The 22,795-nt window shown below is 68.6% G+C and overlaps 2 protein-coding genes across 2 annotated transcripts; both read right to left on the reverse strand.

The window, feature by feature from the left end:
- Positions 1-727: 727 nt before the first annotated feature.
- On the reverse strand, positions 728-16,046 carry ICAM5 (intercellular adhesion molecule 5). The gene is made up of 12 exons (XM_075134254.1): positions 15,818-16,046; positions 14,896-15,168; positions 13,883-14,161; positions 10,002-10,244; positions 4,203-4,514; positions 3,560-3,838; positions 3,204-3,482; positions 2,869-3,111; positions 2,543-2,785; positions 1,632-1,877; positions 1,263-1,526; positions 728-1,182 (listed from the first exon to the last, which is right to left on the reverse strand). The coding sequence occupies exons 1-12, from the start codon at positions 15,873-15,875 to the stop codon at positions 968-970; spliced, it is 2,934 nt and encodes a 977-aa protein (XP_074990355.1). The 5' UTR covers positions 15,876-16,046; the 3' UTR covers positions 728-967.
- Positions 16,047-16,161: 115 nt separating this feature from the next.
- Positions 16,162-20,724, reverse strand: ICAM1 (intercellular adhesion molecule 1). Its single transcript, XM_075134288.1, has 7 exons — positions 20,352-20,724; positions 19,118-19,390; positions 18,719-19,036; positions 18,365-18,631; positions 17,952-18,227; positions 17,613-17,855; positions 16,162-16,950 (listed from the first exon to the last, which is right to left on the reverse strand). The coding sequence occupies exons 1-7, from the start codon at positions 20,401-20,403 to the stop codon at positions 16,727-16,729; spliced, it is 1,653 nt and encodes a 550-aa protein (XP_074990389.1). The 5' UTR covers positions 20,404-20,724; the 3' UTR covers positions 16,162-16,726.
- Positions 20,725-22,795: the final 2,071 nt, after the last annotated feature.

Here is a 22,795-nt window from a genome sequence, read left to right on the forward strand (position 1 = left end):
CGGTTGTGACATGGGGGGGGACTTTGGGGGAGCCAGTGCTTGGCTGGGTCTTGATGCCATCACCGGTGGCATCGGCAGGGAGCCACGGGGATGAGGATGGGGGTCCTGGGTGTGGGCTGGGGACATGGGACGGGGCTTGGGGACAGGGAGGTGGTGGCCGGGCTGGGGGTCCCCATCCCCAGCTGTGGGTTGGGGACATGGGAGGGGGCTTGGGGACAGGGAGGTGGTGGCCAGGCTGGGGATCCCCATCCCCAGCTGAGGGTTGGGGACATGGGAGGGGGCTTGGGGACAGGGAGGTGGTGGCCAGGCTGGGGGTCCCCATCCCCAGCTGAGGGTTGGGGACATGGGAGGGGGCTTGGGGACAGCGAAGCAGGGGCCAGGCGGGGGCCAGCAGGCAGGAGCTGCCGCAGTGCGGGCAGGAAGGGCGGCCGCGCGGGCAGGGAAGCGGGCAGGAAGGCCAGGCCTTGCCAGGGCGGCCCCGGCAGCCGCGCGGGGAATTTTCCCAGCCTCAAGATTTTCCAGCGGGATCCAGAGCTGAGGCCGGGCACCCGCCGGACCCCCCCGGGTGGCTCGGGGACACCCCCACTGCCGGGACCCCTGCTGTCCTGCCCCCCCCCCCCCCGAGCCTCTGGGGGGCCCCCCAACACCGGGGACCCTTAATGCTGCGGGGGCGGGATGGACCCCCAGGACCCCCCCCGCCGCAGCCGGAGTCATCACCTTCCTCCCTCCCATTAAAATGAATTATTTATTGGGTGTTGCTTTATCCCCCGGGAAGAGCCGACCCGGCGGCCGCAGCCCCCCCTGAGCATCCCCCCCCCGAGTTACGGCTGTGCCGCCCTCGGCACGGCGCTGAAATGGTTAAAAAACACCAAAAAAAACCAACCACCCCCCCAAACCCTGCTGCGCGGGGCGGGGGGGGGTACACGGGGACCCCCAAACCTCCCAGCCGGGCTGGGGCTGTTCCCGGTTAGGGCTGGGTGAGCTGGATGCCGTAAACCTCCCCGCGGTCGCGGCGCTGCCGGTGCAGGCAGGCGGCTTCGGAGGAACCCTCGGCGTCCCGCACGTTGTATTCCCCCTTCTTGCACGCCGTCGACTTCAGGTAATAACCGCCGGCGGCCGCCAAACCCACCGCCGTGACGGCACCCAAGGAGCCCAGCGAGGCCAGCAGCGCCAGCCGGCTCTCTGCGGGGCGGGAAGGTGCCGGTGACGCCGCGGCGGTGCCGGAGAGACCCCCCCCCTCCACCACCTTGACCCCATCTCACCGTCCACCCGGACCATCACGCTGCCGGCTCGCCGGCCGTGCCTGTTGGTTGCGGTGCAGGTATAAAGCCCCCGGTTGGCGGCGGCGGCGGCGGCTACGGCTACCGAGCGGTTATCGGCGGCGAAGCGGAGGTTGGGGGCGGGCGGCAGCGCCCAGCCGTAGGTGGGGGTGGGCAGCCCCTCGGCGCGGCACTCCACGCTGAAGCTGGCGCCTCGCGAGACGTTGGCGGAGGGCAGCACGCGCAGGCTGACCGCGGCGGGGCTGTCTGCACCGGGGCGGCACCCTCCATCAGCCAAAACCCCGGGGCCGGTGTTTAAAAAGAACCAAAACCCCCTTTTTCCACCTCAAAAAAACCCCTCCCCGCACTCACATTCGACGGCCACGGTGACGTTGCGGAGGGCAGAGCCGTGGGTGTTGGTGGCCCGGCACTGGTAGGTGCCGGCGTGGGCGCGGGTGACGTTGGGGCTCGCCGGGGAGGGGTCCTGGCCGTCCCCCAGCTTGGCGCAGGCGACGCGGGGCGGGGGGTTCCCGCTGGCGGCACAGGCCAGCTCTGCCGGCGTCCCCTCCACCCAGAGCCGCCGCGCCGGGCAGCCCGTCTCGCCGATGCTCGGCTCGTCTGCAAACCGGGAGGGAGACGGCGGGGAGGGCTGGGTGCCGGGTGTCGAGCCAAGATGGGGTGCGGGGACCAACTGCCCACCCCCTGCTCCCCACCCTGTGCCGAGGGGAGCGGCCGAAAGGCGGCCGGGCTCCCCGCCGGGCCGGCACGGACACGGCGTCCCAGCCATGGCATCCCCAGCATGGCTACGGCATCCTCGGCACGGACATGGCATCCCCGGCATGGTCACGGCATCCCTGGTACGGTCATGCCATGCCCGGCACAGACACGGCATCTCCGGCACCGCCAGATCCCTGTCCCGTCCCCAGCACCGCCAGATCCCCATCCCCGGCACCGCCAGATCCCCATCCTGTCCCTGGCACCACCAGATCCCCGTCCCATCCCTGGCATTGCCAGATCCCCATCCCATCCCTGGCACCGCCAGATCCCCATCCCATCCCCAGCACCACCAGGTCCCCATCCTGGCACCACCAGATCCCCATCCCTGGCACCGCCAGATCCCCATCCCATCCCCAGCACCACCAGGTCCCCATCCTGTCCCTGGCACCGCCAGATCCCCGTCCCGTCCCTGGCACCACCAGGTCCCCATCCCTGGCACCACCAGATCCCCATCCCTGGCACCGCCAGATCCCCGTCCCCGCCAGATCCCCGTCCCGGTCCCTCACACTCGACGGTGACCACGACGCTGCGGACGGCCGAGCCGTGCTTGTTGGTGGCCCGGCAGACGTAGCGGCCGGCGTCGGCGCGGCTGACAGCCCGGCTCCCCCGGGTGCGGGGGGCACCCCCGTCGCGGGCGCAGCGGGTGCTGGGCGGGGGGTCCCCGTCGGCGCGGCACGCGAGCTCCCGCCGCTCGCCCTCCACCCAGGTGTGGTGCGCGGGGCAGCCCCTCTCCGTCAGGGTGGGCTCGTCTGGGGGGGGGGGGGGAAGCGAGGTCCCGGTTAGCGCGGTTGCCGCCGGCACAGTCGCGGTGTGAGATGCCGGCGCCACTCACACTCCACGCGGACGGTGACCACCCGGCTCCGTGTCCCCAGGCTGTTGGTGGCATTGCAGAGGTAGGTGCCGGCTCGGGAACGGGTCACCAACTCCGGTTCCCCGGTGCCGACGGTGACGCCGTTCCTGCCGCAGACGACGGTGGGCGCGGGGTTGCCGGCGGCACGGCAGGACAGCGCTTCCCGCGTCCCCCGCAGCCACGTGCGGTTGCTGGGGCAGTCGCTCGCCGCCATTTCGGGCATGTCTGGAAAAGACCGAGGGATGCACCGGGAACACCGGGAGCAGCCCGTGCCGGCTGCCGCGGGCACAGCCAGGAACCTCCGGCACGGCACTCACAGAGCACGGCGAGCCGGGCATCCGTATCCTTTGTCACCGTGCCGTCGCCGATGGCCAGGCTGGCCCGGCACCCAAATTGCCGCCCGTCATCCTCCCGCCGGGCCACCAACCGCAGCTCCAGCCGGGACTGCGGCCCCTCCGCCAGGACCCCCCCGTCGGCGTCACGGAGCTGCAGCCGGACGGCAGGGGGGTCGGCGACCCCGGCACGGCACGCCACCGTCACCTCGCTGCCCGCCGGCACCGACGCTGGGCTCAGCTCCAGGACGGGTGCCGGGAAACCTGCGGGAAGGTGCCGTGGGTCCAACGGGATTTTGGGATAGGCTCCGGCGACCGCCCCGCTGCGCCCGGTGCCTTACGGTAGATGTGGAGCTGCCGCCGTGCCGTCCGTGCCGTCGTCGCCACCGCCGCGGTGCAGGTCAGCTCCTGCCGCCCCGGGGTGCTGGGCGAGAGCGCGGTGACGGCGGTGAGCACGTCGCCGGCTGCCGTCACGGTGAAGTTTAGGCTCTGCTCTGCCAGGGTGATGGTGAAGCGGACGTCCCCGGCGGGAAAGGCGCCGGCGATCCGGCAGCTGGCGTTGGCGGTGGTGCCGGCTTCGAGGCGGGCGGGAGCCCGGAGCTGGGGCGGCTCGGGGAGAGCTGCGGGGATGCGGCGTCACCGGGCCCGTGCCGGGAGAGGATCCCGGTGGCCAGACCCTCACCGGGCTCCGGTGAGGATGCGGAGCTGCCAGGAGGGCGGCGGTGAGGTCCCCACGCTGGGGTGGGAGCGGGAATCCCGGCACGGCCCCGGCCGCCGGACAAGGGTAGGGAGGGATTCGGCACGGCGCGGCGGGCACCGTGAACGGGATTAGAGTCGCGGCACTGAGCTGGACTGGGATGGGGACGGGGACTGGGATGGGGACGGGGACCGGGATGGGGATGGGGACAGGGTGGTGCCGAGCTGCTCACCGGACAGGAGCATCCGCGCCAAACGCCGGAGCCCGGCCGCGTGGCGGGGACTCACCGAAAACCGACAGCTTGACGGGGACGGCGGCGCGGGCGAAGAGGGGCCCGTGGGGCCGCAGGGACAGTTCGGCGTGGCAGGTGACGTCCTGCCCGTGGTCCCCGGGGCCGACGGTCAGCAGGTGACTGACGGCCACGCTGGCGCTGCCTTCGGCGGCACCGAAATTCTCCGTCCGCAACGTTTCGGCACCTCGGCGTAACGTCACCGTTAGGTTCCCCACCGGAGCCACCTCCACCACCCGGCACGTCAGGTTACGGCTTTCGCCCACCGCCACGGCCGGCACCGGCTCCAACACCACCCGCTCCGGCAACCCTGCGAGGTGGCAACCACCGAACCGTCAACCGCAACCCCCCCCCCCCCAGCCCCCCCCCGTGACCCCCGGCACTCACGGTAGACGAGGATACGGGCGCTGGCGTTGACTTGGGCGTCACCGCAACGTCCGTAACAGGTGGCGGTGCCGGGGCTCCATTGGGAAACGTTGAGGAGCCGGAAACTTTGCCAGCGGCGCCCACCGCCCCCCGCCCCCACGGCCAGGGGGGTCTCCAGCCCCAGCGTGGCGTTGCCCCCCGGGCAAGCGCTGCGGCTGCAGTTGATGGCCACCGAGCCCCCGAAGGGCACCACGGCCACCCGCGGCCAGGCCCCCACCGTGAACGTCCCCCGGGCGACCCCTGCGAGAGCCCCCACCGCGGGCAGCCCCCGCCGGCTCAGCCCCGGCAACCCCCCCCCGGCTGGAGACACCCCCACTCCCCCCCGGCCCCGGGGGGACCCCCAGGGCCCACCCCAGTGAGCCGTGTGCCCCCCACTCTCGAGTCTGGGGTCCTGGGGGTCCCCCCGTGTCCCCCCTGCCCCGGGTGTCCAGGGTCCTTGGGGTCCCCACCCCTCACCCCCCCCAGAAATAAGGGACCCAGGGCTCCTGGGGGTCCCCCCGTGTCCCCCCCCCAGCATTAAGGGTCCCTGGTGTTGGGGGCCACCCCCTTCCCACTCCCCATCACAATGTCAGGGCTCATCCCAAGCCCCCCCCATAATTAAGAGTCCCTGGGGTCCCCAGGGTCCCATCCCCCCCCCCAGTTAAGGGACCCAGTGGCTGGGCTCCTTGGGGTCAGCCCCCCCTCCCCAAAATTAAGGGTCTCCGGTGTCTGGGGGGAGTCCCCAGGGCTGCCTCCCCTCACCTGCTTTAATTAAGGGTCCCTGGTGTCTGGGGGGGTCCCCACGGGTGTCTGGGGGGGTCCCCAGGGGTGCCCCCCCCCATAATTAAGGGTCCCTGGTGTCTGGGGTCCCCAGAGACCACCCCCCCGCTTCCCAGCACGATGGGTCCCAGGTCCCCGGGGTCCAGCGCCCCCCATCCCGGAGGGACCCAGGCGTCCGCCCCCCCCCCAGCCCCCCCCAGTCCCCCGGACCCCCCCGAACCCTCCCCGAACCCCCCCCGGGCCCCCCCTACCTGCGAGCGCCAGGACGAGGGGGGGCAGCAGCCGCGCGGCCGGGCACGGGGGTCCCATCGGGTCCCGGCTCCGCTGGGGGGGGGGGACACGGGGAGGAAGAGGAGGCTGGGGATGAAGAGGAGGAGGAGGAGGAGGAGGATGGGGATGAGGAGGAGGAGGAGGAGGAGGAGGATGGGGATGAGGAGAAGGATGGGGATGGGGATGAAGAGGAGGAGGAGGAGGAGAAGGAGGAGGAGGAGGAGGAGGAGGAGGATGGGGATGAGGGGGAGGATGGGGAGGAGGAGGAGGAGGAGGATGGGGAGGAAGGCAGATCCTTCGCTGCCGCGCACGGAGGAGACGACGGCGCCGGTACCGCGGGGCTGCTCCTCCCCCCGCCCCCGGTTGAGCCCTCCCGGGGCTTCGTCCTCCCCCGCCCGGTGCTCGGCGCTGCACAGCACCCCCCCGTGCCCGGATCGGGCCCCCCCCGGTGCTCCGCCCTGCACAGCACCCCCCCCACCCGTGCCCGGATCGGGCCCCCCCCCGTGCTCCGCCCTGCACAGCAACCCCCCCCCCCCGCCGTTGCAACCCGGAGCCAGCAGCAGCTGCGCCGCGGGGGAGGCACCGGTCCTGCGTGGGTGCAGCGACAGACCGGGACCAGCTGTCCCGTCCCCCCCCCACTCGCGGGGTGTTGCCCACGCACTCACCGGGGGGGGGGGCGGGGCAGGGGCCAGGCTGCAGCGGGGCTCGGGGTGGGGAAGGTTGGGGCAATCGGTAGCCACGCGTGGGGGGCACGGCGTGTGCGGGGGGGGGGGGGGGCACGGCGTGTGCGTGGGGGTGCACAGCGTGTGCGGGGGGGGGGGGGGCACGGCGTGTGCATGCCAGCGTGTGCAGCACGTGCATGCAGGCGTGCGTTGCGTGTGCATGCAGGTGGGTGCATCATGTGCATGCAGGCGTGTGTCGTGCATGCAGCCGTGCATTGCGTGTGCGTGCCGCTGTCCCACGGGCATGCAGGCCTGCAGTGCGTGTGCACGCTGGCACGTGCATGCAGTACACGTGTACGTATTATGTGCATGCAAGCGCGCGTTGCGTGTGTGTCGTGCATGCGTGCATGCATCGCATGTGCAAGCAGGCGTGTGTGTATCGCGTGCATGCAGTTGTGCATTGCATGTGCGTGCAGATGTGTATCACGTGCGTGCAGGCATGCATTGTGTGTGCGTGCTGCTGTGTGTACCGTGTGCATGCAGCCATGCATTGCACGTGCACGCAGCTGTACCACCTGCACGCAGGCGTGTATCGTGTGTGCATCGTGCACACAAGCACGCATCGCAGGCGTATCGCACGCATGCAGGTGTGCATCGTGTGTGTATCACGTGCACGCAGGCGTGCATTGCACGTGCACGCAGGCGTGTGTATCGCGTGCATGCAGCCACACGTTGCGCGTGCACGGCAGCGTGTGCATCACGTGCATGCAGGCATGCGGCCCACGTGTCCCATGCATACAAGCACGCATCGCATGCGCACGCAGCTGTGTGCATCACGCGCATCGCCTGTGCGCGCAGCCGTGCATGGCATGCCAACGCACCGGGGCCGGCAGGCGAAGCAGGCCCCACCGTGGCGTGGCGTGGCGTGGCGTGGCGTGGCGTGGCGTGGCGGGGCGGGGGCGGGGGTCACGCCAAGGCGTGAGCGATGGTGCCAGGCGCTGCCGCGCTCCCGCTTGCTCCGGCACCCACCGCGCTCGTTCGGCGTCGCTCCCACGGGTGTTCGGGTGCTGGGGTGGGGGGGGTGGCAGCACCCCCCCACCCCGGTCCTGCTCTGGCCCCCCCCCAACCCCTCCCCCAGCCCCAGCCGGGCTTCCTAGAGCCCCTCCCCCGCTCTGCCTCCCATCCCCCCCCCCCCAGCCCTTGTCCCGGGTTCCAGCCCCCCCCCCTGTCACCCAACCCCGGCTCCAGCCCCCAGGCCCTGCTCCAATCCCCTGCCTGTACCCCCATTCCCCTGCCTGCACCCCCAATCCCCTGCCCGTACCCCCAATCCCCTGCCTGTACCCCCGATCCCCTGCCTGCACCCCCGATCCCCTGCCCGTACCCCCGATCCCCTGCCTGCACCTCCCTCCCTGCCTGTATCCCCAATCCCCTGCCTGTACCCCCCTCCCTGCCTGTACCCCCATTCTCTGCCTGTACCCGCATTTCCCTGCCTGTACCCCCATTCCCCTGCCTGTACCCCCATTCTCTGCCTGTACCCGCATTTCCCTGCCTGTACCCCCAATCCCCTGCCTGTACCCCCCTCCCTGCCTGTAACCCCATTCTCTGCCTGTACCTGCATTTCCCTGCCTGTACCCCCATTCCCCTGCCTGTACCCCCATTCCCCTGCCTGCCCCCCCCTGCCCGTCCGGCAGCCCTGGGGGTCACCGGGGGGATGGGGGGACGCGTCACCCCCCAGCCGTGCCGTGGGTGTCACCAGGAGCGGCACCAGGAGGTTTGATTGCTCCCAAGGGGCCAGCCAGGACCCCAGCATCCCCAGTACAGCCCAGTACAGCCTAGTATAGCCCAGTATAGCCCAGTACAGCTCAGTACAACCCAGTACAGCCCAGTACAGCCCAGTATAGCCCAGTACATCCCAGTACAGCTTAGTACAGCCCAGTATAGCCCAGTACAGCCTAGTATAGCCCAGTACATCCCAGTACAACTCAGTACATCCCGTACATCCCAGTACAGCCTAGTATAGCCCAGTATATCCCAGTACAGCTCAGTACATCCCAGTACAGCTCAGTACAGACCAGTACAATCCAGTACAGCCCAGTACATCCCAGTACAGCTCAGTACAGACCAGTACAATCCAGTACAGCCCAGTACAGCTCAGTATAGCTCAGTGCAGACCAGTGCAGCCCAGTACAGCCCCATATAACCCAATACAGCCCGGTACAGCCTAGTGCAGCCCAGTGCAGCCCAGTACAGCCCAGTATAACCCTCTCCTCTCACGTCACTGGAAGATGCTGGTGCAGCTCATGGACGAGTTGGGACGATCCCACAAGGACGATTCCACCATTAAGAGACATTCCCCCCCCCCCCCCCCGCCTGGAGGGGGGCCCGAGGCCACGGTGATGGGCACGGGCCGGGCAGGAGCAATCTCCATCCTAGCACCCCACCCCCAGCACCCCCAAAAGCCAACACTGGGCACAACCTGGGGCTGCAACCCCCCCCCCCCACCTTGCACCGCTACTCTTGGGGGCAGGATCCGTCCCTCAACCCCAGGGAGGGGGGGGCTGGCTCCGTGCGGGGGGGATGTGGCTTTTTTTGGGGGGGGGGGCTACGGTGGAGCCCCCACATCATTGAGGGGGGGCATCCTCCTGCCCCGAGCGGGGCGGCTCCATCTCCAGTTGCCGGTGCCGCTGCCGCAGCCGGTACCGCCGGATTTTCTTCTTGCGGTAGTAGCCACCGTAGCCCACCCCGGCGGCCAGCAGCGCGGCCACCACGGCCACCGCCACCAGCACCGGGAGCACCACGTCGGGGTCATGGTCTGCCGGAGAGCGGGGGTGGGTGGTCAGCGGTACCGGGCCCCCACCGGCCCCCTGGGACCTCCAGGACCCCCCCCACCCCGAGACCAGCAGGACCCCCCCGAGACCCCCAGGACCTCTGGGATGCCGAGGACCACAGGACCCCCAGAACTCACGGGACCCCCAGGACCCCCCAGACCCCCAGGACACCCGGGACCCCTGAAATCCCCAGGACCCCAAGAACTCATGGGACCCCTGAGTCCCCCAGGACCCCCAGGGCCTCTGGGACCCCCAGGACCCCTCAGACCTCCAGGACCCTCCAGGACCCCCAGGACCCCCAAGACCACCGGGACTTCTGGAACCCCTGGGACCCCAGGACCCCCAAGACCTCTGAGATCCCTGGGACCACCAGGGCCCTCAGGACCCCCAAGACCACCAGGACCCCTGGGACCCCCAGGATCCCCAATACCTCTGAGATCCCCGGGACCCCTGGGACCCCCAGGACCCCCAAGACCATCAGGACCCCCGGGACCCCCAGGATTTCAAATACCTCTGAGACCCCCAGGACCCTCCAGGACCCCCAGGACCCCCAGGACCACCAGGACCCCTGGGACCCCTGGGATCCCCAAGACCCCCAATACCTCTGATACCCCCAGGACCCTCCAGGACCCCCAGGACCCCCAAGACCCCCAGGACCCCTGGGACCCCTGGGATCCCCAAGACCCCCAATACCTCTGAGACCCCCAGGACTCCTGGGACCACCAGGACCCCCAAGACCACCAGGACTTCTGGGACCCCTGGGACCCCCAATACCCCTGGGACCCCAAGACCTCCAAGACCCCCAGGACCCCCGAGACCCCCAGGACCCCCGAGACCCCCGTCCCCACTCACATTGCACCCACACGGTGACGCTCCGGACGGTTGTACCCAGCGGGTTGGTGGCCTGGCAGCGGTAGGTGCCGGCGTGGGCGCGGGTGACGGGGCGCGGCACCCCGGCGGGGAAGGGCTCGCCGTCCTTGGCGCACTCCAGGCGGGGCGGGGGGTTGCCCCGTGCCCAGCACCGCAGGGTCTCATCCTGCCCCTCCGTCCAGTTCTGGCTGGGGGGGCAGCTCCCATCGTCCATCCGGGGCTGGTCTGGAGGTGAGAGCAGAGGAACCCCATTGCTCCCCGATACGAACCCCGGTGTCACCACCACCCCGGGCTGGGGACAGCGGGGTCCCCGCTGCAGCCCGGGGTCCTGCAGCACGAGCCGGGGGGGCCCAGGTCTTGCACCAGGGCCGAGGGGTTTGCACGGAGCCAAGGGGTTTGCACCAGGAGAGAAGGGGTTTGCACCGGGGCAGAAGGGGTTTGCACGGAGCAGAAGGGGTTTGCACAGGACAGAAGGGGTTTGCACCAGGGCAGAAGGGGTTTGCACGGAGCAGAAGGGGTTTGCACGGGACAGAAGGGGTTTGCACCAGGACAGAAGGGGTTTGCACAGGACAGAAGGGGTTTGCACCAGGGCAGAAGGGGTTTGCACAGGGCAGAAGGGGTTTGCACGGAGCAGAAGGGGTTTGCACGGAGCAGAAGGGGTTTGCACGGAGCAGAAGGGGTTTGCACGGGGCAGAAGGGGTTTGCACAGGACAGAAGGGGTTTGCACCAGGGCAGAAGGGGTTTGCACGGAGCAGAAGGGGTTTGCACCAGGGCAGAAGGGGTTTGCACGGAGCAGAAGGGGTTTGCACGGAGCAGAAGGGGTTTGCACAGGGCAGAAGGGGTTTGCACCAGGGCAGAAGGGGTTTGCACGGAGCAGAAGGGGTTTGCACAGGGCAGAAGGGGTTTGCACGGAGCAGAAGGGGTTTGCACGGAGCAGAAGGGGTTTGCACAGGGCAGAAGGGGTTTGCACGGGGCAGAAGGGGTTTGCACGGAGCAGAAGGGGTTTGCACCAGGAGAGAAGGGTTTTGCACGGAGCAGAAGGGGTTTGCACGGGGCAGAAGGGGTTTGCACCAGGACAGAAGGGGTTTGCACGGGGCAGAAGGGGTTTGCACCAGGACAGAAGGGGTTTGCACGGAGCAGAAGGGGTTTGCACGGAGCAGAAGGGGTTTGCACAGGACAGAAGGGGTTTGCACAGGACAGAAGGGGTTTGCACCAGGGCAGAAGGGGTTTGCACGGGGCAGAAGGGGTTTGCACCAGGGCAGAAGGGGTTTGCACCAGGACAGAAGGGGTTTGCACCAGGACAGAAGAGGTTTGCACCAGGGCAGAAGGGGTTTGCACCAGGACAGAAGGGGTTTGCACCAGGACAGAAGGGGTTTGCACGGAGCCAAGGGGTTTGCACGGGGCAGAAGGGGTTTGCACAGGGCAGAAGGGGTTTGCACGGGGCAGAAGGGGTTTGCACGGGGCAGAAGGGGTTTGCACCAGGGCAGAAGGGGTTTGCACAGGACAGAAGGGGTTTGCACCAGGGCAGAAGGGGTTTGCACCAGGACAGAAGGGGTTTGCACAGGACAGAAGGGGTTTGCACCAGGGCAGAAGGGGTTTGCACCAGGACAGAAGGGGTTTGCACCAGGACAGAAGAGGTTTGCACCAGGGCAGAAGGGGTTTGCACCAGGACAGAAGGGGTTTGCACCAGGACAGAAGGGGTTTGCACGGAGCCAAGGGGTTTGCACGGGGCAGAAGGGGTTTGCACGGGGCAGAAGGGGTTTGCACAGGGCAGAAGGGGTTTGCACCAGGGCAGAAGGGGTTTGCACCAGGGCAGAAGGGGTTTGCACGGGGCAGAAGGGGTTTGCACAGGGCAGAAGGGGTTTGCACAGGGCAGAAGGGGTTTGCACCAGGGCAGAAGGGGTTTGCACAGGGCAGAAGGGGTTTGCACCGGGGCAGAAGGGGTTTGCACGGAGCAGAAGGGGTTTGCACAGGACAGAAGGGGTTTGCACCAGGGCAGAAGGGGTTTGCACGGAGCAGAAGGGGTTTGCACGGGACAGAAGGGGTTTGCACCAGGACAGAAGGGGTTTGCACAGGACAGAAGGGGTTTGCACCAGGGCAGAAGGGGTTTGCACAGGGCAGAAGGGGTTTGCACGGAGCAGAAGGGGTTTGCACGGAGCAGAAGGGGTTTGCACGGAGCAGAAGGGGTTTGCACGGGGCAGAAGGGGTTTGCACAGGACAGAAGGGGTTTGCACCAGGGCAGAAGGGGTTTGCACGGAGCAGAAGGGGTTTGCACCAGGGCAGAAGGGGTTTGCACGGAGCAGAAGGGGTTTGCACGGAGCAGAAGGGGTTTGCACAGGGCAGAAGGGGTTTGCACCAGGGCAGAAGGGGTTTGCACGGAGCAGAAGGGGTTTGCACAGGGCAGAAGGGGTTTGCACGGAGCAGAAGGGGTTTGCACGGAGCAGAAGGGGTTTGCACAGGGCAGAAGGGGTTTGCACGGGGCAGAAGGGGTTTGCACGGAGCAGAAGGGGTTTGCACCAGGAGAGAAGGGTTTTGCACGGAGCAGAAGGGGTTTGCACGGGGCAGAAGGGGTTTGCACCAGGACAGAAGGGGTTTGCACGGGGCAGAAGGGGTTTGCACCAGGACAGAAGGGGTTTGCACGGAGCAGAAGGGGTTTGCACGGAGCAGAAGGGGTTTGCACAGGACAGAAGGGGTTTGCACAGGACAGAAGGGGTTTGCACCAGGGCAGAAGGGGTTTGCACGGGGCAGAAGGGGTTTGCACCAGGGCAGAAGGGGTTTGCACCAGGACAGAAGGGGTTTGCACCAGGACAGAAGAGGTTTGCACCAGGGCAGAAGGGGTTTGCACCAGGACAGAAGGGGTTTGCACCAGGACAGAAGGGGTTTGCACGGAGCCAAGGGGTTTGCACGGGGCAGAAGGGGTTTGCACAGGGCAGAAGGGGTTTGCACGGGGCAGAAGGGGTTTGCACGGGGCAGAAGGGGTTTGCACCAGGGCAGAAGGGGTTTGCACAGGACAGAAGGGGTTTGCACCAGGGCAGAAGGGGTTTGCACCAGGACAGAAGGGGTTTGCACAGGACAGAAGGGGTTTGCACCAGGGCAGAAGGGGTTTGCACCAGGACAGAAGGGGTTTGCACCAGGACAGAAGAGGTTTGCACCAGGGCAGAAGGGGTTTGCACCAGGACAGAAGGGGTTTGCACCAGGACAGAAGGGGTTTGCACGGAGCCAAGGGGTTTGCACGGGGCAGAAGGGGTTTGCACGGGGCAGAAGGGGTTTGCACAGGGCAGAAGGGGTTTGCACCAGGGCAGAAGGGGTTTGCACCAGGGCAGAAGGGGTTTGCACGGGGCAGAAGGGGTTTGCACAGGGCAGAAGGGGTTTGCACCAGGGCAGAAGGGGTTTGCACAGAGCAGAAGGGGTTTGCACGGAGCAGAAGGGGTTTGCACAGGGCAGAAGGGGTTTGCACCAGGAGAGAAGGGGTTTGCACAGAGCAGAAGGGGTTTGCACAGGGCAGAAGGGGTTTGCACCAGGGCAGAAGGGGTTTGCACAGAGCAGAAGGGGTTTGCACAGGGCAGAAGGGGTTTGCACCAGGGCAGAAGGGGTTTGCACGGAGCAGAAGGGGTTTGCACGGAGCAGAAGGGGTTTGCACGGAGCAGAAGGGGTTTGCACCAGGGTCAAGGGATTTTGCACAAGGCAGAAGGGTTTTGCACAGGGCAAAAGTGTTTTGCTCGGGGCAGAAGGGTTTTGCCCAGGACCAAGGGGTTTTGCACCACAGCAGAAGGGATTTGCACCAGGGCCGAGGGGTTTTGCAAAGGCTCAGAGAGGTTTTGCACCGGCGCTGGCACCCCGGCAGCACCCACCGCCCCACTCACAAGTGACACGCAGCCTGGCCGTGGCCGAGCTCTTCCGCAGCGTCCGGTTGCCCACGCTGAGCTGCGCTTCGCAGGCGAACTCGGCCCCATCATCTTCCTCCCCGACCGTCAGCTGCAGGCACACGGGACCCTCCGCCCAGGGCTGCGGGGGCCAGCGGCTGCTGTGGAGCCGCAGCTTCAGCCCCGGGGGCCGGCTGGGCGCCGAGGAGCACTCGATGGCCACCGGCTGGTTGCAGGAGGCGTTGGGGTTGCTGATGGCCAGGCGAGGCTGGGGGAGGTCTGCGGCCGGGAGGGAGATGGCACCCAAGGGCTCGGGTCATCCCGAAGGGGATCCTGCCCGAGCGTTGCCGGATCCGGTACCCGGCGCATCCCAAAGTGGCTCCTGCTTGAGCTCTGCCAGATCCTGCACCCGAGCTTTGACGGATCCGGCACCCGGCTCATCCCAAGCTCTCCCACCCCTGGCACCCATTGCTGGATCCAGCACCCGGCTCACCCCAAGCTCCCCCACCCCTGGCACCCATTGCTGGATCCAGCACCCGGCTCATCCCAAGCTCTCCCACCCCTGGCACCCATTGCTGGGTCCAGCACCCGGCTCATCCCAAGCTCTCCCACCCCTGGCACCCATTGCTGGATCCAGCACCCGGCTCACCCCAAGCTCCCCCACCCCTGGCACCCATTGCTGGGTCCAGCACCCGGCTCATCCCAAGCTCTCCCACCCCTGGCACCCATTGCTGGGTCCAGCACCCGGCTCACCCCAAGCTCTCCCACCCCTGGCACCCATTGCTGGGTCCAGCACCCCAATCACCCCAAGCTCCCCCACCCAAGCGCGGCCACATCCCGCCCCCCAGCTCATCCCAACATCTCCCCCCCAGCCAGGACCAGTTGCAGCCCCAGCTCCATCCCATTTTGCCCCATCCCAGAGGGGTGGGGGCTCCCCAGCTCATCCCTTCCCGCATCCCCCAGCCCCAATCCACCAGGAAAACCCCACGGGAATGCCCCGAGCAGCCTCTTACCGTACGCCAGCACCCTGAAGGTCACCACCTTCCTTTCCCCGAAGCAGGAGAAGTAGCAGAAGATGTCGGAGAGGGGCTCGGTGATGTTGTGGAGCCGGACGCTCAGCCAGCCCGGCCCCCGCCCCACCCACTCCTTGCTGAGGGAGGTCTCCAGCCCCCCGGGTGCTCCGGCCTCGGGGCAGTTGCTGGAGCAGTTCAGCAGCACCGTCCCCCCGTAGCCCACCTCCGAGGAGGTCCCCTCCAGCCTCACCTCGAAGGGGTTGGTGGGTGGACCTGGAATGGGATGGCCGAGGTGGGGGTGGGGTGAGCTGGGATGTCCCCAGTTGGGTTGGGGTGAAGGTGGGATGAGCTGGGACACATGGGATGTCCCCAGTTGGGTTGGGGTGAAGTTGGGATGAGCTGGGACACATGGGATGTCCCCAACTGGGTTGGGATGAAGGTGGGATGAGCTGGGACACATGGGATGTCCCCAGTTGGGTTGGGATGAGCTGGGACACATGGGATGTCCCCAGTTGGGTTGGGATGAACTGGGACACATGGGATGTCCCCAGTTGGGTTGGGATAGAGGTGGGATGAGCTGGGACACATGGGATGTCCCCAACTGGGTTGGGATGAAGGTGGGAAGAGCTGGGACACATGGGATGTCCCCAGTTGGGTTGGGAAGAGCTGGGACACATGGGATGTCCCCAGTTGGGTTGGGATGAGCTGGGACACATGGGATGTCCCCAGTTGGGTTGGGATAGAGGTGGGAAGAGCTGGGACACATGGGATGTCCCCAGTTGGGTTGGGAAGAGCTGGGACACATGGGATGAGCTGGGACACATGGGATGTCCCCAGTTGGGTTGGGAAGAGCTGGGACACATGGGATGAGCTGGGACACGCGGGACGTCCCCAGCCGGGCGGGGGCGGGGAGGGCACTCACCGCACAGCGCCAGGAGCAGCCCGGCGAGGGACCAGGCGGGGAGGCCGCGCCGGGGCATCACCGCGCCGGGGAGCGGGGGACGAGAACGGACGCCAGAGCCCGGCACAGGGCGCTGGGGGGGGGGGGACCTCAGAGGCGCATCGGCCCCCACCCCTTGCCGCGCCGGCCGCTCGCCATCCTTCCTCTCCGCCCGGCCCCGGCTACGCCGCTGGTGCAAATGGCGGCGGCGGGAGGAAGGAAGTGGGGTTTAGGTACCGTGGCGCATGCTCGGCGCAACCGCGGCCACCGAGGATTCGGAAACGCCCCGGGGTTTGGTTATCCCCGTCCCCAACCAAAAACCCCAGCGGGTCGCGGCGCTGCTGCCGCCAGCCTTTATTGGTGCGCCACGGCGCGACAGCGTCTGCCAGCCCCGCCGGCGGCTGCGTCTTCCTCCACTCCGGCTCCTCATCCTCCTGCCGGCATCGATGCCAACACCGCCCCCAGCACCGAAATCCTGGGATTCAACTCCCCGCCCCCGGCGCGCCAAGACCCCCCGGCGTCACCACGGGGAGCGGGAGGAGCCCACGGTCACCCCGAAACCGGCTTCGCGGCTCCCGAGGCGAGAAAAGGAGCAGCTCCATGTTGGGGGGGGGAAGGTTGGCGCCTCACCGCGCCCTCCCCAACACCTCAACCGCGTGCCGGCCCGGCACGTCCCTGTCTGGGAGCTGTCACCTCCCTGCGGCAACAGCGGCCGCCGCCGGCTCTGTCTCACCGTAGCGTCCACCGTCCCACCGCGGCTCCCGCCCGCTCGCCGATGTCACCGTCACATCGGTAGGAGGGAGCCGGCGGCCGCGGCGCTCGGCCCTTGCCCGTGGGCAGGGGAGCGGGATGGGCAGGGGGGCTGCCGGCCCCTCCACCGCCTCTGCCCGGCTACGGTTGAGCCTCCTGCGCCGAACCGTTGAGAGCGGCCGTTTCCTCCGAGCACCCCGGCGACCGCCGCGCCTCCAGCTCCAGCCGCCTCTGCCGCTCCCGCAGCCGGTACCGCCGGATTTTCTTCTTGCGGTAGTAAATGCCGTAGCCCACCCCGGCGGCCAGCAGCGCGGCCACCACGGCCACCGCCACCAGCACCGGGAGCACCAGGTCGGGGTCATGGTCTGCCGGAGAGCGGGGGTGGGTGGTCAGCGGTACCGGGCCCCCACCGGCCCCCTGGGACCCCCAGAAGCCCCTGAGACCCCCAGGATCTCTGGGACCCCCAGGACCCCCCAGGACCCCCAGGACCCCCAAGCCCACCCGGACCTCTGGGACCCCCAGGACCCCTCAGACCCCCAGGACCCTCCAGGACCCCCAGGACCCCCAAGACCACCGGGACCTCTGGGACCCCTGGGACCACCAGGACCCCCAAGACCTCTGAGATCCCTGGGACCACCAGGGCCCTCAGGACCCCCAAGACCACCAGGACCCCTGGGACCCCTGGGACCCCCAGGATCCCCAATACCTCTGAGATCCCTGGGACCCCTGGCACCCCCAAGACCACCAGGACCCCCGGGACCCCCAGGATTCCAAATACCTCTGAGACCCCCAGGACCCCCAAGACCACCAGGACCCCTGGGACCCCTGGGACCCCCAAGACCCCCAATACCTCTGAGACCCCCAGGACTCCTGGGACCACCAGGACCCCCAAGACCCCCAGGACTTCTGGGACCCCTGGGACCCCCAATACCCCTGGGACCCCAAGACCTCCAAGACCCCCAGGACCCCCAAGACCCCCAGGACCCCCGAGACCCCCAGGACCCCCGAGACCCCCGTCCCCACTCACATTGCACCCACACGGTGACGCTCCGGACGGTTGTACCCAGCGGGTTGGTGGCCCGGCAGCGGTAGGTGCCGGCGTGGGCGCGGGTGACGGGGCGCGGCACCCCGGCGGGGAAGGGCTCGCCGTCCTTGGCGCACTCCAGGCGGGGCGGGGGGTTGCCCCGTGCCCAGCACCGCAGGGTCTCATCCTGCCCCTCCGTCCAGTTCTGGCTGGGGGGGCAGCTCTCATCGTCCATCCGGGGTCCGGCTGCGGGAAGAGCCGGGATAGGAACAACAAATTAATTCCCATCCTGAATTTTCCCCTTCGGCATCCCGGGATGGAGCCCGGCCGCGGGGCTCTTACCGGTGACGGTGAGCCGGATAGGCGCGCTCCTCTTCGGGGCTTTGCCGCTGCCGGGTAGCTCAGCACCACAGCTCAGCTCCATCCCATCGTCTTCCTCGCGCGCCGTCATGGCGAAGCGCAGCGGGGACGCTCCCCACCCCGCCAGGACGCGGCGGCCGGCGCGGATCCACAACCGGAGCTCAGCGGAGTGGCCGGGCGGCAAAGCGCAGAGCCCTGTCACCGCCGTGCCGGCTGCCGGGCTGGCGGTGCTGACGTTCAGCCACGGCGAGGGGAAACCTGCGGGTGACGGAGACAACGCCGGGCTGGTTTGGTGACGCCGCGGCATGAAACCGCTCCCCGCTTCCCGGTGCAGCGTGCCAGCGCCGTGCCGCCGGCGGGTCTTTGCCGGCGCTGCCGCCGCCGCTGTTACTCACGGTAAACGTGGACGGTCGCCTCTTTCCGCCGCTCCATGGGTCCCACCGTTACGGTGCAAACCAGCGCGAAGTCCCCCGGCCGGCTGTGGGACACCTCGGCGGTGGCCCGGTGCCCGTCCCGGCTGATGGAGAGCGGCAGGGTCTGGTTGGCGAGGGCCAGCTCGAACCGCGCCGCCGGGAAGACGCGACCGACGGCGCAGCTGGCGTTCACCGTCTCGCCGATCTCCAGGTAGATGTGAGGCTCCAGCTCAGGATCCTCTGGGAATTCTGTCGCCGGAGAGAAACACCTGGGGATGAGCCGGTTGCCGCAACCGCAACGGAGCAAACGCCGGTAAGACGCCGGTGCCGGCTTACCGTAGACGGTCAACGCCTGCGGGTCGGAGGTGGTGTTGAACCGTGGGCCGTAGGGTGCCAGGTCAAGCAGCGCCTGGCAGGTGATGCTCTGCCCATCGTCGCGGTGCCGTGCCGTCAACCGGTGGGTCACCCGCACCGCCGCCGGCTCGTCCTGGCCGTGCTGCTCGAAGGTTTCGGCGTGCAGCATCTCCTCGCCCCGCCGCAGGATCACCGTCAGGTTCCGAATCGGCGCGACGCCGGCCACGCGGCACGCCAGCTCGTGGCTCTCACCCACCGCCAGCTGCGGCACCGGCTCCAGCACCGCCGGCTCCGGCACACCTGGGGGAGAGACGCAGCGTCATGGCGATGATGTCGGTGTGCCGGGACGGGCAGGGACCCCCTCTTCCCGCGGTGCCTTACGGTAGACGATGAGTTTGGTGGTCACCTTCTTCCTCTCCTGGCCGCAGCTGTAGAAGCAGAGGACGCTGGAGTTCCAGGCGGTGACGTTGAGCAGCTCCACCACCGTCTCCCCCGGCCCCGCCGTCACCAACTGCTTCCGAATCGACGTCTCCACGTTGCCGGATGCTTTGGGATCCCGGCACGTCGTCTTCAACTTCAACCGCACCGATCCGCCGTGTTCCACCACCGGCACCGCCGGCTCGATCGACAACTCGAAGGAGGTTCCCAACCGCGCTGCCGGGAGAACGCAGGGGTTTGGGGGGGGGGGGGTTCAGCGGTTGAGGGGACCCCCGGGCTCGTCCCCATCCCCAGCACAGTGGGGGAAGGTCGCGGGGACCCCTGGGCTCGTCCCCATCCCGGCGCGGCGGGGGAAGCCGGCCAGCTGCGGCAGGCAGGGAGAAGCCGCAGAGCCGTCGAGCTTCTCCTTCGGCTGCGGGAAGTGGCCGGCTCTGCCGGCGGGCAGGATCTGTCCCCCCCATCCAGCTGGAAGCCTTCAGCCAGAAACGCGGTGACAGCGGGCGGGGGGGACGCCGAGACCCACGTCCGCCCCTCGGGGACGGTCACAGCTGTCCCCAGCCGGTGCCTGTGCATCCCCGCGGTCCCCTCCGGCCCCACGTGCCGGTGTTTTCCCGGCAAAGTATCCGTCGCCGAGCCCACCGGGCTGCGAAGGAAGCCCCCCCCCGGGTGAATCAGCACCAGCACCCTCGGGTGGGGGATTCCCCGGGAGCGGTTTCACTCCCTTCGGCAGGGGGAAAAGTCCTGCCCTTTCCCGGAATAGAGGCCAGCAGGAAGAGATGAAAAAATTCCTGCTACGATCCAAGGATTTCGCAAGAACAAACAGGACCCGGGTGGCTGCGCCTCCCACTCGCTTCCCACCTTCTCCCGTGGGATACGGCGCAGAGGCGATGGCTTCGGGGCTGGGATGGATCCGGGACCCCCCATCCCGGCTGCCTCACCAGGGCCCGATGCCGACACGGCGGTGGCACACGCGTCCCTCCCCCGCCGTGACACATGGTGACAAGGCGCCGTTGACACGAGCGCTCACACCGATGCCGCGACGTCGCTCGCGGTGACACGCTCGCAGCCGGGTGCTCGCGCCGGCCTTGCCCCTCTGTGCTGGGGGGGGGGGTCCCTGGGTGCCCGCCACCCTCGCTCGGTGCCACCCCCAGCCCGGTGTCCCCCGGTGTCCCCTCACCTGTGATGACACCCAGGGTGCACAGGGCCAGCAGCAGCACCGTGGGGTGCATGGCGCGGTGGGGTGCCGGGGTGGGCACCGGTACCGGGTGGGCTCAGTCCTCTGGGAGCACTGGGATGGGTTGGGAACACCGGGATGGCTCCGGTCGGGCTCTCCGGGATCGGTCAGTTCAGGCTCCCCGGGAGCACCGGGATGGATCCGATCAGGGTCTCCGGGAAGGGTCGGTTCAGGTTCCCCGGGATGGGTCCAGTCGGGCTCTCCGGGAGCACCGGGAAGGGTCGGTTCTGGGTCTCCGGGAGCACTGGGATCGGTTGGTTCAGGCTCCCCGGGATGGATCCGGTCGGGCTCTCCGGGGGCACCGGGTGGATCCGATCAGGGTCTCCGGGATGGATCCGGTCGGGCTCTCCGGGGGCACCAGGAAAGGGTCCGTTCAGGGTCTCTGGGAGCACCGGGATCGGTTGGTTCAGGCTCCCTGGGATGGATCCGGTCGGGCTCCCCGGGACCCCTCGGTTCAGGCTCCCCGGGAGCACCGGGACGGGTCTGTGCACCGCACCCTCCGTCCGTCCGTCGGTCGGTCCCGCCCCGGGCGGTGCTTTATGAGCTCGGCGCCAGCCCGGCCCGGCCCCTCCCGCTCCCCGGGGAATTCCGGGGCGGCGGGGACTTCGGCCGTGGGTTTCCCCCCCCCGGGGGCAGCGAGCGGCGACCCCAGGGGCTGGGGGGGGGGGTTGCCCGGAGGGGCTCCGACCCCAGCCCGGGGCAGTTCTCTGCCCCCCTGCCCCGGGATGGGGCAATTCTTCTGCCCCCCCATTGCCTTCCTGCCCCCCCCTTACCCTCCTGCCCCCCTGACCCATTATGGGGCACTTCTCTGCCCCCTTGCCCCAAGATGGGGCAATTCTTCTGCCCCCCCATTGCTCTCCTGCCCCCCCATTGCTCTCCTGCCCCCCTGCCCCATCCCAGGGCAGTTCTTCCCCCCCCCCCGCCGCAGCCGCTCGGCCCCACGGTTCTCGCTCCAGCCCACGGTGCCGCAAGGGTCCCCACGGCCAAGCCCCGGTGCCACGGCGTCAAAGCTGGGTGCCGCCGGCTGAGAGACAAGGTGAGCGAGGGGGGGGGTCCCATCCTGCACCCCCAAACCGGGGGGGGGGCTCAGCATTATGCACCCAAACCGCGATTTCCCACTGTCCCCAGCACATGATGCGGCTGTCACCCGGCCGTGGGTGGGTTAAGGCACCGCTGGGTGCCGCGGCGTCAGCCGGGTGACCTCATCCCGAACACCCGGGGAGGGCAAGCCGAGCGCGCCGAAATGCCCGGCTTCCTCTTTTCTATTCAGGTTTTTTTTTGACGTGAGGGAATTTTTTTGGCCGATGGGAACCACGGGGCTGCGGGCAAACCCCGGGGACGCCAGCACGGCCCCTCGGTTTCCGCCAACCGGGAGGCAGAGCCGGGATGCCGGCGGTTTGGCTTGGCAACCCTCCACCCCAACCCCTTGGCACGGCGTGGGCCCCTGGCTTCCCGGTGTTTTCTTTTCCTGACACAGCCGGACAAAGGATCCGGAGGGTGCTGGAGGCTCTGGTTGTGACACCGAACCCCGGCACCCTCCCTCTTGCCGCCGGCACGTCGCCGCCACCCCGGCTCCCGGCGGGGAGGAAAGTCCAGCTTCTCACGGCCACCGGGTTTCACTTCTGCAGCCGGCGGTGAACCCACGCGCCCTGATGGGAACCGTGCCGGGGCGGCGAGGTTCCTCCCCAAGAGCCGCCACCGAAACTCCGCGACCCGGCGTCCACGTCCCCACCGCGGCCGGTGACGGCTCCCCCAGCCTTGTCCCCAGCCCAATGGCCGTGCCGCCACCATCACCGGGTGGCTTGTCCCCGTCCCTGGGCTGGTTTAGGAACCGCTGTGCCGGCAGCGCCGGGAACGCCGGGCAGCCCCCACCGCCCTTTGGCCTTGGTCCGGCTCCCGGCAGGAGCCCCTTATCTCGCCGGTGACCTTCCCCGGCCCCGGCACTCGCCGGGGTTTGGAGGCCGCGGCGGTCACCGGGGTGGGCAAAGGGCGTTTCCTGCCCCCGTGCTGGCTCAGCGGGGGGGGGGGGGCTGGGAGGACGGGGGGGTCAGGGACATGAGGGACATGGGGATGGATGGGGGGGGACCTGGGGGACAGGGACATGGGGGTGAATTGGCAGGGACACGGGGGATGGGGACACGGGGACAGATGGGCAGGGACATGGGGGACAGGGACATGGGGGACAGGGACATGGGGGACGGGGGGACAGGGACATGGGGGACAGGGACACAGAGCATGGGGGACAGGGACATGGGGGACAGGGACATGGGGGACGGGGGGACAGGGACATGGGGGACATGGGGGACATGGGGGACAGGGACATGGGGGACAGGGACACAGAGCATGGGGGACAGGGACATGGGGGACTCGGAGGCGGATTGGCAGGG

The sequence above is a fragment of the Calonectris borealis genome, chromosome 31, assembly GCF_964195595.1.
Source record: "Calonectris borealis chromosome 31, bCalBor7.hap1.2, whole genome shotgun sequence".
Lineage (NCBI taxonomy): Eukaryota > Metazoa > Chordata > Aves > Procellariiformes > Procellariidae > Calonectris > Calonectris borealis.

What these genes read in the sequence shown, in the direction of transcription:
- ICAM1 (XM_075134288.1), bottom strand. Translation starts at nt 20,403, where the DNA reads ATGCACCCCACGGTGCTGCTGCTGGCCCTGTGCACCCTGGGTGTCATC. An exon ending in CACCCTGGGTGTCATCACAG is followed by an intron (nt 19,391 to 20,351) that starts GTGAGGGGACAC and finishes TTCTCCCGGCAG; the next exon opens with CGCGGTTGGGAACCTCCTTC. An exon ending in TATCCGGCTCACCGTCACCG is followed by an intron (nt 17,856 to 17,951) that starts GTAAGAGCCCCG and finishes CTCTTCCCGCAG; the next exon opens with CCGGACCCCGGATGGACGAT.
- ICAM5 (XM_075134254.1), bottom strand. Translation starts at nt 15,875, where the DNA reads ATGCCCCGGCGCGGCCTCCCCGCCTGGTCCCTCGCCGGGCTGCTCCTG. An exon ending in GCTGCTCCTGGCGCTGTGCG is followed by an intron (nt 15,169 to 15,817) that starts GTGAGTGCCCTC and finishes ATCCCATTCCAG; the next exon opens with GTCCACCCACCAACCCCTTC. An exon ending in CGTCACCGTGTGGGTGCAAT is followed by an intron (nt 4,515 to 10,001) that starts GTGAGTGGGGAC and finishes GCCACCTCGCAG; the next exon opens with GGTTGCCGGAGCGGGTGGTG.